This window comes from Eublepharis macularius, chromosome 7, assembly GCF_028583425.1.
Source record: "Eublepharis macularius isolate TG4126 chromosome 7, MPM_Emac_v1.0, whole genome shotgun sequence".
Classification (NCBI taxonomy): Eukaryota; Metazoa; Chordata; class Lepidosauria; order Squamata; family Eublepharidae; genus Eublepharis; species Eublepharis macularius.
Genome location: NC_072796.1, coordinates 16,621,598 through 16,639,697, shown reverse-complemented (window position 1 = coordinate 16,639,697; position 18,100 = coordinate 16,621,598). Strand labels below are relative to the sequence as shown.

The window sequence follows — 18,100 nt, the reverse complement described above, 5'->3', positions numbered from 1 at the left end:
CTCTGGAGCCAGCGCAAAGAACCTCTCCATCTGGAATCGAGACAAGGCGTCTGCAAGGCCATTGTCCATACCTGCTACATGACGGGCCGAAAAGGTAATGTTAGCTGCCAGACAGACCAAGACGAAGCGGCGCACCAGCCGCATGACCCGCTCAGAGCGAGAGGACTGCTTGTTGATGACTTGGACCGTTGCCTGGTTGTCACACCAAAATACCACCCGCTTGTTCCGCAACGCCTCCCCCCAGATGGAAACCGCCACCAGGATGGGGAAAAACTCGAGGAATGTGAGATCCCGCAGGACCCCCGACCCTTCCCAGGAAGGCGGCCAGCGCTGAGCGCACCAGCGCCCCCTAAAGTAGACCCTGAACAACAGGCTGCCAGCTGCATCAGAGTGGACCTGGAGCGTGGAGCCCAGGTCCAGAGGATCCTGCCACAGGGAAACCCCGTTGAAGGCGGACAGGAACCGCAGCCAAACCTCGAGGTCCGCCTTGATGCCCTTGGTAAGGCGGATGTGGTGGTGGGGAGCAGCCACCCCCCGGCAGGCCCACGAGAGTCGCGTGCAAAAGGCCCGCCCCGGGGAGACGACCCTGCAGGCAAAATTGAGGTGACCAATGATGGACTGCAGCTCCCTGAGGGTACATTTTTCCCGGGCCAGTGTCCTCACTATTAGCTCCTGGAGGCGCCTGAGCTTGTCCACAGGCAGCCGGGAGAGCCCTGCCACTGAATCCAATTCGATGCCCAGATAAGTGAGGCGAGATGCCGGACCTTCAGTTTTCTCCTCGGCCAGGGGGACCCCCAGCTCTGCGGCCAGTGCCTGAAATATCTGTAGCCGCTCGGCGCAAGCCGAGCTGTTGGGTGGCGCCATAATCATAAAGTCATCGAGATAATGAGTAATAAAGGGAGACCCCATGCGTTCCTTGGCGGCCCACTCCAAGAATGTGCTAAAAGCCTCAAAGGCAGAGCAGGCTACAGAGCATCCCATCGGCATGGCCTTGTCCACGTACCACATGCCCTGGAACTTAAACCCTAGCAGGCACTGGTCATCAGGGTGGACTGGTAGCAAGCGGAAAGCCGACTGGACGTCGCATTTTGCCATGAGGGTGCCCTGCCCGCAGGCTCTGACTAACCGGACTGCATGGTCAAAGGACGCATACCTCACCGAGCAGAGCTCTGGCGGGATGGCCTCGTTTACCGAGGAGCCCCGCGGGTAAGAGAGGTGGTGTATGAGGCGGTACTCCCCGGGGGTTTTTTTGGAACAATGCCAAGGGGGGAAACCCTAAGATTGGGCAACGGGGGGCTGGGGAATGGCCCCGCCACCCGTCCCGCGGTGACCTCCTTGGCGATTTTTGCTGCCACCACTAGGGGCAGCTCTCTGGCTGATTTTAGGTTACCTGCTGAGGTGGCCACCCGGGGACCAGTGAAGGGGATGCGGAACCCGAGCGAAAACCCCTCCCTTAAAAAACTTGCAGCCTGCCTATCGGGATATCGCGCCAGGAGGGGGATGATGGCGCTTAGCCGAATGGGTGTGTAGGCAAGGCCAGAAAGCCCGCAAGAGGGGCTAGTTTCCACCGCCGGCGGGCTGGGAACCTGCATTGCCCGACCCTCCGTCCTTGCGCCCGTTGCTGCTAGAGGGCCGGCCGGCTCGAAAGGGCTGGGACGAGGCGGACCCCCGGGGGCAGGCGGGGCGGGAGTGGGCACCCCCGCAGGCGTCACAGTTGTGTTCAAAACGGCACCTGGGCCGCTGGCATTTACCCTGGTTATATTCCCAGCATAAACCCCTGCCCCTGTCCCTGCGAGGAGGCCAACGGCTGGAGCGGGAACCTTCCCCTCTGCCCTTCATGTGGGGACCCACCAACCAGAGCCATAATTTCTGGTTGATGAGGTCCCACCGCGTCTGGGGGTTATGGGAGGCCCGTTTCCGAAAGGCCTCGTCATAATCCAAAGCCGCGAGGTCCCCCGCTAGTGCCCGGGCCCTGAGCACGTTCCCCAGATGGTTAGTGAGGTGCCAGCCCCTGTCGGGGTAGGCGGCCTGGACCACTCCTAAGTAAACAGTGAAACCCTCCAACCAGTTGGCGAAGGTGCGCTCAGCGGCCACCTTTTTGGCCCCTTTTCTCTCCCGTTTTGACGACGGGGCAGACCTCCCATCCTCTGCCTCGGGCCTTAACAAGGAGAGGACGTCCACGTAAAAGCCATCCAATATGCGCTCACGGACCTTGCGGGGAAGGTGGATACCAGGGGGGTCCTCGTTGTCCGTGAAGGACGAGGTGGGCGGGGGGGAGTCGGTAGGGCCCCACACAGCCCGGGGATCTCCCTCCCCGTGACGGCCCGTGGCCCGCCGTCGCTGGGCCCACGCGGGGAGACCAGGGACGCTTGATGCCACCTCCCAATAGCTCCCGTCCTGATCCCCTTCATCCGAGGATGAAGACTCACCTGTGGTCCAGTCGCTGTCTGAATCCTCATGACGCCGCCGGTGGCTTTCCTTCTCGTGGCCCATCCTCCTCCTCTTGGCAGATCTCTTGCGACGCCTGCTAGTGGAGCGTTCGGGGCTGGACGAGGGGGAGCGCGAGTCATGATGCCTGCCTCGCGCCCCGCCTTTCTCAGCCTTGTTGCTCCTCTTCCACTGGGGGACCTCCACAGGCTGCGCGGCTGCAGGCGCGGCTGCACGCCCGGAGTTCCCTAGGTTCTCCACCCGGGCTGACAAGGCCTCCAATGCCCGGCTGATGTCCTGGAGTGCGGAGGGGTTGGAGTCCCACTCAGGGCCCCCCTCCGAAGCGCAGCTCGAGGCCCTCGCCTTGCACTGGCCCCGAGGTCTGGTTACAGACGGGCCAGGCTTAAGGGAAGCTCTAACCCCCCGCCCCGAGCTTGGGTCTTGGCCAGGCTGAGACTTAAGCTGACTCCTTGCTCTTTTAGGTGCCAGAGGCACAGTGCTGCTGCCAGCCGCCTTGCCCCGAGTAGGTTGTGGCTTGCCGCCTCTGCAGGCCTTGGGGACTGCCCTCGATGGCCTGGGCAGAGGTGCCTGCCCATCCCTTGGTGCCTTGCTGCCCCCTTGGGCGCCCTTCCTCCCCCCGGCCAGCTTCCTTGATGGGGCCATGTGCCCTAGAAGGGTAGGGAGAGAAAAAGGAAGGAGAAGGAGCAATGCCCTGTGACCAGGGATGAGTGGGAGTGGGAGACGGGAAGGCGCAACTCCGCTGCCGCGCCGCTGCCGATGCACGAGGGCCGGGGCTCAGCCAAACCTCCCCCCACGTGATCGTCCTTTCGCATCCGGCGCCGCCTCCCGGTGACCTTCTGCTGCTCCGGCGAAGCACGGGGGCCGAGGCTCAGCTACACCTCGCCCTTGTGTGCTCGTCCCGCAGCTCCCTTCCGCTCCGACGCCGTCTTCTCCAACGCCGCTCGATCGCCGCCGTTCGCTGCTTCCTCCTTCTCCTGTTGCTGCTCCGACCGTCGACCGAGCGAGAGTGAGGAGGGCGGGGACGGCGGCCGGGTAAATACCCGGCCGCCGGACCTGTGTGAAAACTGCGGCCCCGAGGTCCGCAGTCAGGCCCCGCCCCGCAGAGCTGGCCTGGGACGCCGTGATTGGCCGGCCGGACTTTGAACTGATTGGACGCCGGCCGGCCCCACGCGTCCCAGGCAAGCCGGCAACCCAGCCGTTGCTGCCCTCCGTCTCCCTCCAGGCCGCCGGCGGCAACCGGGCGCCAGGTGAGTCTGGTCGCCTTCGTATATTATAAAGCAAAATGTTGTGGTCAGGTGGGACAGATATGATGATAATGTAAAATTATAGTAATAATCAGGGTTTTTTTCTGGGAAAAGAGGTGGCGGAACTCTCGAGAGGAAAATGAGGAAGAAACACATGTGATGCTTTGAAATCATATTATTTTCAAGCACTATTGCTGAGTATTTTCAAGAGATGCCGGAACTCCGTTCCCCCTGAAAAAAGCCCTGGTAATAATACATAGGGAGCTAGATAAGATCCTTAAAAATAAAAATGTCTTTATGGGGACCAAGATCAAGATAATGGTATTCCCCATTATGATGTATGGATGTGAAAGTTGGACAGTGAAGAAAGCTGACAGGAAGAAAATTGATTGATTTGAAATGTGGTGCTGGAGGAGAGTTTTGCAGGTACTCTGGATGGCCAAAAAGACAAATAAGTGGGTACTAGATCAGATCAAGTCTGAATTCTCCCTAGAAGCTAAAATGACAAACTGAGGTAATCGTACTTTGGTCACAGTATGAGACGGCAAGAATCTCTGGAAAAGTCAATAATGCTAGGAAAAGTGGAAGGCTGTAGGAAAAGAGGAAGACCTAAAATGAGATGGCTTGATTCAATAAAAGAAGCCACATCCCCTAGTTTTTAGGATTAGAGCAAGGATGTTTTGGAGGTCTTTCATTCATAGGGTCACCATAGGTTGGAGGCAACTTGACGGCACATAACACACGCAGTACATAAAGAAAGAGGTGGGAAAACAGTTATTAAATTTACAGGCCTAAGCAGCTCTTCTCGATATCTAAGGTCTAATTCAATGGTGCTTACTCCTATGAAGGTGTTCTTAGGATTGCACGGTTAGCCCTTTTGATTAGTGGCATTCCTTTAAAAAGAAAATCTGTGGTATAAGAATATTCAGGCGCTTGTTAGGTCAGTATATTTTTCATCTGCAAAGCAAATGGAGAGGTTCTGTATTTTTTCCTCAAGTTATACAGAATCGGACCTTTCCTTCTGTAAAGCAATTTTCATTGCACTCCTAAGCAGAGTTATACCCTTCTAAGTCCACTGAAGTTGATGGGCTTTGAAGGATGTAACTTTGTTTAGGATGACACTGCCAATACCCAGATTGAAATTCTGTTCTGGATAAACAAGAAAAAGTATATATGAATCAGAGACAACCAAGGGGATCCCACAAGTGTGAGAACTTTAATTATGGGAATTCTTTGCTATACACTTTGCAAAAAACCACCAACATTGTATGGTATGAAATTAATGTAGGCCAGATTGCAACTGTGGCTACAGGGTTCACTTTATTCCTGCTCTTTCTCATCTGTTCCCATCCCTTGGCCTAATAGCTTGGGTTCCCCCGCCCCGCGCTACGATTATTATGATGCAAGACAAATGAATGCATTAGTTTGGTAGCTATATTCAAATTTTGCATAATGATAACATGCTTTGTAAACCGCTCTGAGTGGGCATTAAGTTGTCCTGGGGGGATTCCGCACGATCAATTTTGATCGGACTTTCTGAGCAGTCATGCCGCGGTGGAGTCCTACGAATCCACTTCTCCCCGATTCCACATTAGGCTTTTGTTTCGCACATTTCATCGGCTCAAAGTCCATCATGCAGAATTTTTGACAGGATAAAAATCGATTCCTCATAGCTTTTTCCAGGGGAAGTGTCGAATGATGCACATCTTCATTTTTTTTTCTTCCCCCCAAAAAACGTTGCTACACATAAACGTTGCATCAAACCAACACATTAGAAAAAAATTTCTCACAAAAAACGTTGCTACACATAAACGTTGCATCAAATAAACATATTGGATAGGCCAGAGCACTTCCCGCCGATATTGTGGAAGTATTGGCTATTGACATTTGGAGGGAAAATTGTTACCAATGACCCCGCGTCTATCTTTCCCGCTTTCTTCGTGAGCAGTGTGGTTTAGTGATAGGTGTTGTGTTGAGGACGGTCTCTTTCTCCCTCCACGAAATGCCTAGACCACTAGTTGAACGCTGAAGTCCCTCCATCACACTTTCACTCTACCTCAGAAGGTGTCAGCTGTCAGCGAGCAACAAGTAACAAATTTGGCGTGTTGTAAAATGGACCCGTTATTGGTCAGCTGTTGTCATGTGACACAGGATATGTTTCTGCATAGATTTGTAGAAACGTTGCAACGTTTTTTTACATTTTTTTTTAAAAAAAAAGAGGGGGAGGGAAAGGGTAGTGGGTGTAGCTTAGAAAACATGATTGGCCAATCAAATTAAGTTGATTCGAAGGGCGAGAGAAAAGGGCAAGGGTGTGGAGAACATCGGATAAAGAATTCCGCATGATTAAAATCCCTAATCTGCTGCGCATGGACGAATAAGTTGGGGAAAGCAGGATGGAAAAATAACGGACAAAACGTGCTGTGACTTCGAATCTGCTGCTAGGATTGCCTTCCCACGTGTGGAAACACAAGAAAAAATCGAGGTCATTTAGAAGCTGAAGCAGGGAAAACCATTCGTGCGGAATCACCCCTGAAGGTGGTATATAAATCGAATTCGGCCCCCACCCGGCCGGCAGCCAAGGACTTGATGCCGGGGGCCGCATTTGCCGCTGCGGAGGATAAATGGCAGCATTTCCCCGGCCTCTCAGGGTCACATGGGAAGGGGGTGGGGCTAAGTGCCTTTACAGGACAGCCCTGCCTCTGCATCAGCACTTGTTGCCTCGTGCTCGTGTTCATTATCTGGAGGCCTTTTTTCCTTTTCAAGGGGCCTTCACTTGCCGCCTCAAGCATATATCAAGCTCTCTCAGCCAAGCTCCTCTGAGGCCAGTTTTACTGAAGGCCCTCAGGGCTAGGTGGCTATAGCTGCCTTGGGGAAAGCTGTGATATTCCCCTGCTTGATACCTTCAAACAACAGGAGGAGAGCCAGGCTCAGTGGTTTGGCAGAGATTTATTATTATTATTATTATTATTATTATTATTATCCCCTTCTAATTAACATTTGGGGACTGTTGTCTATCAGTCAGGAGGGCTAAAGCAGGGTTGTATTCAGTCCTTGCAGGCCTCTGGCCTAATTAGGCTCTTCTTCCCCTCCCCCTTATTTTGTTGGGAGGGAATACTTCCAGCAGACACAGCAATAGGCTTTTCTGTAGGCTGCAGGGGTGAATTGCAGCCATCTGAGGGGTGGATTACATTACTGCTACTGGCTTAGCAGGGTGGATGCTAGTAGGCCTAGTCTCTGTCTAGTAGAGACAAGGGAGGGGTTACCCACAGAAACGTCTGCACTCTATGTGCACGCCACAACAATAATGAATGATTATACAATTTTCAAAGTGCAAGTGCCTCTTGTTCATTGAGCCAATATTGCAATTCATACAAAGACCATTGCTCATAGGACAATTCATAGTCTCTGTCTAGGCTTCCCCCCACCCCCTGTTTATACTTACTTAGGAGGGAGTATTTCTTGGTTTAAGGGCTTCAGGCAGCAGGGGGTGCATTTTGTGAAAAGGCTTGGCATTTTATTCAGTTGGGTGCAGCCATTTTGAGTGTCGAAGTCCTGAGCAGAGGCTCGGCCTTAGCGTTGGCAGGATTTAGTTGGGGGGATGTTAGCGGGATGGTGAGTCCCCTTGGCACATCCCCATTGGTGGGGATACTGGGGGCCTGTCAGGATCGGCTGGCATGCTTGTCGGCGGCCAGTTGAGAGGGCAGGCTGCCTGGTGGGATCTCCTGGGCAAGTCCTTCCCTCATGCTCTGCGGCGGAGGTGCTTGGAGCTTTAAGGGGGAAACCATCCGCCAGGCCGGCCGGATCCCAGCCATGCATGTGGATGGCTCGCATCCGGGGCAGCGGGTCTCGTTGTTGCATGTTGTTTAGACGAAAGTATTTGGACAGGTATCTAATGGGAGATTCAAGAGTTTTGAATTGTAATGATAAATTTGTGCACGTTGCCCAGGTGACATTTTCAGACCTGAGGGTGAGATTCTTTTAATATCATCTTGACTGTTGCGAGTGCTGCATGACTGTGGTGCCTCTGAACTCTGTTTCCTGAATTTTCAGTTTATTTAATGCAAAGCCATCCCTGCTAAGTCTTTAGCCCTTTTACTTAAAAAGACATAAAAATATATACATAAAAACAATATTGTGGTAAGAAGTAAACTCCTTGCTTTCCAGTGTTGTGTCCAATGACAGGTATGATTTGCAAGCAAGAAAATGAATGGTTGTTGTGGATTTTCCGGGCTGTATAGCCGTGGTCTTGGCATTGTAGTTCCTGACGTTTCGCCAGCAGCTGTGACTGGCATCTTCAGAGGTGTAGCACCGAAAGAGAGAGATCTCTCACTGAGATCTTTCACGGCCGTTCTCCAGCCGTGAAAGCCTTCAACAATATAAGGAAATGAATGTTTATTAGTTGATTAAAATATAGTCTACCATCTCTCACCTGGTGGGCAGTATGTTGTGCTTTGTTGTGACCTAACAAAACAAATAAACATAATTTAAGAACTATTTGTTTCAGTTGGCTAGAACTTCTGCCTTTTCCAGTCATTTTCTTGGGTGGAAATGGTCACATTCCTCAGCTTGAGGATCGTTTGGTGGATCCTCAATCTTAAAAATAAATAAATTACACACTAAGTATTAAACAACTTCCTTTTAAACTTCCTTTTAATTTTTTTTCTTTTCTGCATTGATGTATGATGCTTCTGTCTGGTGGGCAGGGACCGGTTTTTTCTATTCGGCTGCTGTGCTTGGAAGAAAATGTTCACTGTGTCGCTTTCAGAGACATCCCAACGTGTGGGGTAAAGCTAGCCGAGGTGTTGACTTAATTAAGAACGATAAGATGAAATTGTCTCTTAATGTACTTCAAACATTTTTCACAAGTGACACTGGAAACACTTTTTTTCTCGCTAATGTGTCTGCTTTGAACTTGTTAATATGGTTGTGGCAGAATCTAATGTGGGAAAGACTTTGAATTTAAAACAAAGGAAAGTCACTACTAATTTGCCTGTTTCATTTGAATGATCTGACAGATGCACGTTCTACATTTTTGTGAATGGGTTTGTTCCTACACAGACAATTTATATAACTGCTGAACATGACACATCCGATTTCTCGGTCTTGACCTGCTGGTCTTTCTTAAGCTAAAAACTGGGAAGGATGTGTGTGTGTGTGTGTGTGTGTGTGTGTGAGAGAGAGAGAGAGAGAGAGAGAGAGAGAGAGAGAGAGAGAGAGAGAGAGAGAAGAGGAGCACAGAAGTGCTCCTTTGCAATGATGTTGCTTGTAGCATTGCAGTGGAGATGTTGTAAGTCAGACTTTAATGGAGACTGTTGTAAAATGGGAAAGGAATGCTCCAGTTTAAAGCTTAGATGAAGGTTATTGCATGTATTCACTGTAGCCTTCCTTAGGTAACACATATATGTTGAAATCAACACAGATGAGGAGCAGGAAGGAGTTGCTAGCCCCACTGCCTGCCTGCCTGAGCGCCATTCTCTGGAGTTTGAGTGAGTCATTATCTGCAAGCTCTGTGACTGAGAATGCCGAACATTCCAGATCACAGGAAAGGCACCTAAAATCTGTAGAGTTATATAATGTGGATCACGCTTGGAAGTAAAAACGCTGTAATTCTTCTGTGAAAGTTCATGTTCTTTCAGTGCCGTAAAGCAGTGTCGCTCCATCCCTGGCTTGCAAAGACTCCCATTTGCGATGACCAGAAACCAAAAGAGCCATATGACTCTGTGTGCCACCATACTGAATGAGCACACACAGTAATTTAAGAAAAAAATATTAAATACATAATTATAAACAAATCCGTATGATTTTCTGGGCCTTTCTATCCTTTGCAAGGGGCCTGCCACTCACCCATTCTCCAGCCTCTCTGGTGGCTGTTTCAGGATGGGAACCACCTGTCAGCAAGAAGACTCATTGAGGCTCATTCCTGGAGATACAGGCCAGCTGCCATATTAGGAAATGGTGCTTGGAAGAGCCACAGGTGGCGTGACAAAGAGCCGCTGAGCGACTATCAGTGCTGTAAAGTAAAAGTGGAAAGGGGTCCATTGCACAGTAATAGAGCGCCCACTTGGTAGGCAGAAGATCCACGGAGCAACCCCTGGCCCTTTTAGAAAGAGGATTTTGTGCGGCTGGGCTGTGAAAGCTGCCTGCCTGAAACCCTGGACAGCTGCTGCCAGTTGGGTGAGAATCCTAGGTTGGAGGAATTGGTGATTTGACTTGGTATAGTGCAACTTCATATGTTTGTGAAAGTATGTGTTAGTATAAAAAAATGGAAGTTCAAGAACACAAAACAAAGTAAATAATGGACCAGTAAGTGTTGAATCGTTCAAGAGTCCCCTTACCTGTTTTCAGGCTTGGCCAGGACAGCTCTGTGCCACATAACTAAAGTGGCAAGAAACACTCAGCTGACCACATAGGAAAATATGACACACATTTTCAGCACAAGCCAGTGTTTAAAGCATTGCCTGAAGTTTTTTACCCTGACTTTTCAACTAGGTTCACAACACTTAACAAGGAGTTGTAGCCAATCCAGACATGCATTGTGCATGATACCTAAAGGATATAACATGTCAAAAACTAGTTACATACCTTAAAAAGTAATGTATGAAGAATCTTATGCACTGATCATGTTGAGTGCTTATAATAATTGTTGCATGTGGCTGAATTAGATTTCTTCGCTAAGTGTGCTCTCCAGTTTATGGCTGCACTCGATCTGTCAGCCTGACATGTTGTCAGGTGGGTATAAATTAGCCTGAAATCCTCTCAAGATCAGAACAACGGTGCTTAACCCTGTATGTCAGATTTGAGATTAGTGCCGTGCATTCTACAGAAGCCTACCGTTTTAAAAATGTTTGGAAACAAAGATTTCTGTATTCCCTCTCCACTTATTTATTGTAGTTTTAGAAAGGCAAATACGTAACAAAAGGAGTACAAAAAAGAATGACATGCAAAAATAAACGCCAAAAAGAGGGCTCAAATAACAATTATGAAAGCTGTATTTTGTTTTATTGTTGACATAGAACTGTTCTCAGAGAGATCCCTGGGGTGTCTCTTTTCTGACCTTTTGCCTGTGGTGTAGTAGCCCATTTACAGCTCAGCATCCTAAGAGGAAGATCCAAAATGAGATGGCTGCGCTCAATAAAGGAAGCCACAGCCTCCAGTTTGCAAGATCTGAGCAAGTCCTGTTAATGATAGGACGTTTTGGAGGCCTTTCATTCATAGGGTCACCATAGGTCGGAGGCAACTGGATGGCACATAACACACACATCTTAGTGGATAGCTGTGCAGTGTCTTTGTGACTTGGGGGAGCTGTGAGTAAACAGCAGGTCTTTTGCTGCTCTTCTCATGTTTGCTTGGGGCAGGGACACAAATGAAGCAGTCAGAGGCAAAAGCAATGCAGAAGGTAGAGAGAGTGTCTCATTTGTGTGGTGACGGGATGACTGTTAGAGTGGCAGCAGCGTATCTTCTCCAAGTTGCCCGATGATTCTCCCAAGACCAAGTGCCTGAAACAGCCCTCTAGGACAACGCTTCACATTGCACATCCTACCACCTCACTCAGCTGCTCCATCTATTTTTCTGTGATAGGATCCTGGAAATGTTCCAAAATAATAAAGCTTGCTAGAGCCACCTTGAGTAATCTCTAATTAGAGCTCAGCTTTAAAAAAAAACGAGCAACTTGTTAAAGTGATACTAACTTCTTTGCAGCATACTAAATTTGATGCAAATATAATCTGCAAATATAAACAGCTTTTAAGATTTTTATTTCCTGGGCACTTTTGTTATTAAGCTTCCCTGTCTTGCATGCTCAATGTTTGGAGGAAAATTGGTAAAGATACATAATCTTTCTGCGTTTCACCCCATCCTTTCTAATCAGTAAGCAAGAAGGGAACTTTGCACAGCAACCGCTGGTGTATCCAACTAGCGACATAACAACAGGTCTATTACAGCAATACTCTGGAGGGGAGTATGCTTCAATGAAATCTAACTAGCCAGAAGGCATATAATGAGGGTTATTAAAAAAAAAAAAGGAGGAATACTGAGTGAGAACGACAGATATTTTGATGGATTCTAGTTACACAGTTGGGACAAACTAAATTTTTCATGGTCCTTGTCTTTGCTTGTGATTTCCGGGGACTTTAATTTTAATACATAAAGAGGCAGGCAGTAGCCTTTGGCCTCTGCACAATTTGAAATTATAATTGCTCCTTAAAATGTCAGACACAGATTATTTAAATTCTAAAAGCAAAGGATACCCAGTGTTTTTAGGAATTTTGTCTACACTGTTTAACAACAACTTAAAGTTTGTTGATTGTTGAATATTGTGCAGCTTCTCCAGTGTTAGTTGGGCTAATGCATGATGTCGATTGTATTTTTTTTAAAAAAAATTGGCCAGTATTCAGTGCATTTAGTGATGAAATGTTTTTTTCCCCCCACAGTGTGACAATGCAAAGGGGCTCAAAGCCTTCTACGATGCAATAAAATATGGACCTACGCACCTAATGGTTTTTGGTGGAGTATGTACAACTGTGACATCTATTATTGCTGAATCCCTAATAGGATGGAATTTGGTCCAGGTAAGGAACAATGATCTATATACTGGATAGATGAATGCCTTAAACCTGTTAGATATTCTTTGGAAAATTAGCTAGAAGTTTCTCTTCTCTGTCGCATGATCCAGAAATGGAAGCATTGGATTGATTTCAGTGAGGTTAATTCTAAGTACTTAGAGGTTAATTCTAAGCTCTGTGTGGTCAGTATTAAGTACCGCATTTTACTGGGAGATTCCTTACACTACCTGGACTCTAGGGGGTCTCAGATGCTTCACTTATGAGTTAGGGACCATAGACTTCACCATGTTGCCTTATGCCCTGCCTGTTGCTTTAAGTATGACCCTACTGGGTAGTTCTGTGTTGTCTAATGTCAGTCCAGAATGGCTTGTGCTCTGTTTCAGCATTTCTCCCAACTCTGTATTGGATTCTTACTAACATTATGTCTTTGTAAACTTGTATTTATTTACCTTATGGCAGGGGTGGGCAAATTGCGGCCCGCGGGCCACATGCGGCCCGCTACAGAGTTTTTTGTGGCCCGCCAAGACAGTCAGAAAAATCCGCCTTGAACCAAGATTTCCTTCTAAAATTAAATGTGCTTGCAGCTATAGATGATACGAAATTAGCACAATAAATAAATTGAATAAAACTAACACTATTTTATTTAATTTATATTTATTGATTTTTATGATACAATTTATACCTTTTCTGAAATGCAAAGTTAACTAATGAATGCAATCATTTTAAAAGGTGCGGCCCTCTGCTAACCTCCGCTCCCACAAAGTGGCCCCCGAGCCAAAACAATTGCCCACCCCTGCCTTATGGCATTACTTATGGAAATCTCCTTGGTACTGACTGTACTAATCTCATGCTATGTAATCCGCCTTGAGTCTCAGTGAGAAAGGCAGACTATAAATTACATAAATAAATAATAAATAAATCTTTATGGGGGAACATAAGAGCTGATAAGAAAAGTCTCAAGATTGCCCTGGGTCTTTAATTCTACAAACTGGGAAATAGTTCTGTTATTCTGGAATCTCTCCCTTATAGGATCTCTGGGGGCACAACCCTTATTGAGGTGAAATGACCTATTATGTCATTATTTTTCTGTTGTTAGTTGTTATGCCTAAAAAGGATGAATAATTTTCCTAGTGGAAGGAGAAGGGAGAAGAGAAATCCTTCTCCTATGCTGTGACCCCAGATTGATCCAGTCTCTCTCAGAGCTACTATTTAACAACAAAATGTTGTTGAATCACAACTCATTGTCTTGTAAGATAAGATGTAGAAGAAATGGGGTGTCCTTGACTACATATAATGGTTGAGGAATGATAGAAAAATTTATTTGGTCATTTCTAGGAGTCTGTAGTATATTGGTTAGGACGGGAGAAGGAGAATTCTAAAGCATCCTGGTGAAGAAGCTTGTTGGCTGCCGGTGGGAGCCGTTCTGCAATAATCAGTTTGAAATAGCTATAGAGCGGATTCAAGGGCAAGCCTAGAGCGTGCAGTGTGAGCAAGGTGGTAATTTGTATTCTTTTGCTAAGCTCTGTCTTTTCCACTCCTCTGACTCATCTGACCTGCAAGCCGACGGTTGTGATTCCTCCGCTCTGCTGAGTTAGTAACAAACCTTCTCTTATGAAAGACGAGGGGAATGTTACAGGATTGCATAGCAATTCACTTGATTTAAAAATGGAGCAATCTGTCCACAAAAACCTCAGCAAACCAGAATATTACATAAATCAGCATACATGTTTGAATTTCATTGAGTCATGGGTCAAACAGGAACATCAAAATTATTGCAGGATGTCCACAATAGATAGAAACATGAAATTGTATATACTCCTGGTCTAAGAGCACAGCTAGACAATATGATGTCTCTGGGGGCAACCTGAGGATGTAGCCGTGGTTTTACCTCTGGATTTCTGTTGCTTTAAAAGTTCCGTGGGGCTTGATTCTGCTTGGGACCAGGGTCTGTATGTGTGTGGGGAGGCTGTCTCCACCCCCATCCTGTTTTACAAGAGCTCCTATGCCACAGGGGTTTGGATTCTTGAAAAAGGTATGGTGGGGGGAGAGCAAGAAGCCCCTCCTTCCCCATGCTGTGATCTGAGCAGAACTGGACCCCTGCAACATTTTTAAAGCAACAGAAATCCCAAGGTAAATTGGCTGTGACATCCATGGGGGGCATATTGTCTAGTTGTGCCCTAAGATATCCTGTTCTAATAAAAAGTCTGAATTTTTTTGTGCGCGCATATAGACATTGTGTGAAACTTGCAATGGAAGTCACCTCTGAATAATTGCTAACACTGGAAGAAAAAAACCCTATCATCCATATATCTTGAAAAGGAGTTTATAGAATGGGCTGATGTTGGATATTTTTGATTTATATACTTCACAGCCTGCTCTACACATGCAGTGGAATGAAGTGGGAATTAATGGGCAGACACACAATACTATTTTAGATTACAGGTGGGGCTCACATCCTCCCCCCCGCCCCCGTTTAAAAGACTTGATTGACAGTGCAAAGCTAAAGCAACAGGGTGTGGGCTCGGTTAAGACTCTCCCTCCACTTTTACTGTGCTGTTTTATGTACAGGGAGCTTTTTACATGGGAGACCTTTCAGAAATTGCATCTTCCATTTGCCATCTTGGATTGCACCATCTCATTCTCCTGTGTGTGTCTAGACCAGATCTAACTGTCTTTGGACTGGAAGTGAGGCAGAGAGATTTCTAAACATTTATCTATGCTTGCCGAACACAAACCACAGTACCTGGTAGAGATATAAAATGACTAATGAAGATGACATCATAACCATCCATATTGCTGTCTGCTCCTGAGTCAGTGATACTTACGAATTCAACTTCCTTTAACATGGGGTCAAGCTAGATGTGCAGGTTTTTAAAGAGTTGAGTCTGGGTTCCCCAGACCTGATTCATGTTCCCTGAAGCCAAACAGCAGCTTTGGGGAGTAGGTGTTAAAAATAAAGGAGACCCTAAATGGCCTCAGAATGCCTCTGCACAGGGAGGAAGGGCTCCTCCCTCCACACTCAAGCCATTTCCCCATGTCACAAGAGCACATGGGGAGATCCCCCCCCCCTGTTTTTACTGCTCCACATGCCCATATTACTCCACATGGAGCAGAAAAATCAGGGAACAAACGTCCCTCTGTGCTATTTTGACATGGGGAAGCAGCTTGAGGGAGGAGTGCCTCTCCCCCCGCCTGCCCCAAGTCATTCTGAGGCTGTTTGGGCTCTCCTTTATTTTTTAACAGCCATGTCCCACAGCTGCTATGTGCCTGCAAGGAACCCGAGTTGTGTCTGTGGAACTCAGAGGCACATATTTTAAAAACCTGCACGTCTAGCTTAACCCTCAGTTTGGATCTGGATCTTGGAGCAGGGCTAGTAGATGGTAGTGTATTAAAGATCCTCCCTATCTTAGATGTCTAGGGTTCTGAGGGCCTACTATATCTTCATTCAGATGGTTTATATAATTCATTGCACGGGGCTTTCATGTGGTAGTCAGTTTCTTCCCTTTTAATATGCTTTGCATAATCACCTTGGTCTTAGATGTAATATATTTATGTTGCGTTTTAGCAACGTTGTTTAATCTGCAGCTATAAGCTTTGCGCATCAATTTCATTGTCCGCCTGGGGCTTAGGAGCAAACAGCAATGAGAGAGAGAGAGAGAGAGAGAGTTGGAAGGACTCTCCGCAGGTGGCTGTCGCTATGGCCAGAATTGCTGGGCCAGAGGCTCTTTCCCGTACAGAGCTGTTTTTACCAGCTGCTGTGTGAGCCTGAAGCTAAGCCTGTGATAATCTGTTTGAGTTGTGCAGTTTGTGTGAAGCAAGCATATAGGACTGCCCTGTCCTTCATCAGGGTACCCCAGTTAGGTAGGAAAGTAGCCTTGGCTGCCATTGCAGAATGTCCTGGGGGCATTTCCTTAAAACCCTGCACGGCAGACCCAATTCCAGGTCAGTATTTATATACTGTCAGGTTACATTATGAATGACTGTAAAAGAAGTCTGAGGTGGGAGTTTCTTAGTGGTTGATGTGGCAACAGTGAATACAGTTTAAATTTGTCAGGCGATGTGACGGTGATATTGCCATAGCAATGCAGCCTTAATTGTGCCTCGGCACGTTTATCCATGATAAGCGGACAAAGGACAAATCCTACTTCCTTAGCAGGCCGCCACTTCATTAATCTTTTTTTTTTTAAATCAGAATTTAAGTTGCAGTATGTTAGCAGATCTCTGTGTGGACTGCAGTGAATGGCACGCAGACACAGCGGCTCCATGCAGAGTTTTGCTAGGGAGAGTATTCATTATCAGGAAAAGAATTAAATGAAGGCAACAATATCAGGGAGTAACAATGGGTGTTTGGGAAGCATGTTGATGATTTTGGAGAGGGCAGGAAAATCATTGGCTAGGCTACCTTTTGGGCATACTCCTGCCTCTCCCCTTTCAAAGAAAGGTTCCAAGCTCCTTTATTTATGGGCATGTAAGACAAAAATATTCAGCAGAATTCTACCCAGTAGCTCAATCAGAAGTAAACTCAATTGGATTCTAGTGTTCTGTTAAATGTGTTTGAAATCACCAGCATGATTGCTGTTGAACAGCCCGCCCTAATACAGCAGATGTTTTTTTGTGATGATGGGCTAAATGCTAGCATATGAGATGTGTGTAAGTTTTTGGACTGCCCTTTGACAAAAAGTTCTACCCCATTGAAGGGTAGCTTTGGATTGTGAAGGTCCCACATAAATACTGTATTAGTCTTTTTCTAAAATGGCATTGATAAATAACAGGTGACTCGAATGCATGGATCTACTTGTTTTAAAAATACAGTTGAGTCAAAAATGTATACTACCAGGGCTTTTTTTCAGTGGGAACGCAGTGGAATGGAGTTCCAGCACCTCTTGAAAATGGTCACATGGCCGGTGGCCCCGCCCCCTGATCTCCAGACAGAGGGGAGCTTAGATTGCCTTTTGCGCTGCTGGCGGGGCCATTGGCTATGTGACCATTTTCGCCGATTTAAACTTTTAAAAACTCCCCCCTTGTTCCAGCTGACCCAAAGTGACGTCATTGTGCGGTCCTGAGTTCCACCACTGAGTTCCACCACCTCTTTTCCCAGAAAAAAAGCCCTGGATACTACCATCGCTGGCATGATAGCTTCTGACAGCTTGGGATGACCAGCTTTTGCAAAACAGGGAGAATATATTGGGTTGCAGCATAGATCCAGCATAGAATCGAGATTAGTATTGGGCTAGTATCTAGGGGACTCAGCCACACATTGTCAAGCCTAACCTTACCTCACAGCGTAGTTGTGTAGAAGGGTATAATGTTGTAAACTGTTTTGGGTCCTCATTGGGGAGAAAAGGAGTGCATAAATAAAGTAATAAAATAATATTTTACTCATGCATATGCAGGAATCATCCATGCTTTTGCATTCTCATGGAAAATACAATATTTATTTATTAAAGACATGTCATTCTTACTCCCCCATTTTATACTCACTATAGTGTGAGGCAGATGAAGTTGAGACAATGCCTGTCTCCTGTCACACTAATGAAAAGGAGTGAAGTGGGAAAACTTAGAGCAGGGGTCTCCAACTTTTTTGAACCTGCAGGCTCCTTTGGAACTCTGACACAGGGTGGGTGGGTGCAACCACAGAATGGCCACTGCAGGAGTTAGAGTCAACCACAAAATGTTAGGGAGCAAGATTGTGCATCATTCTAACAGTAAATCTTCAACATTTCAGGCAGAAAGTCTGTTTAACATGATGTCTTTTAAAATGATTATTTTAAGAATTGCATACACGCAGTTTACCTGTAGCCAAGCAGTGAAGATCCTTGTGCTATGGTGGCAGCTGTTGCCAAAGCA

The 18,100-nt window shown here is 46.9% G+C and overlaps 1 protein-coding gene across 1 annotated transcript in view; it reads left to right on the top strand.

Annotated features, from left to right (window-relative positions):
- GABBR2 (gamma-aminobutyric acid type B receptor subunit 2) overlaps positions 1–18,100 on the top strand; it is a 434,622-nt gene that overhangs the window by 50,146 nt on the left and 366,376 nt on the right. Inside the window, exon 2 of the mRNA XM_054985745.1 lies at positions 12,122–12,259. Within this exon, the coding sequence (XP_054841720.1) occupies positions 12,122–12,259 (138 nt within the window). The remainder of the gene's footprint in view (positions 1–12,121; positions 12,260–18,100) is intronic.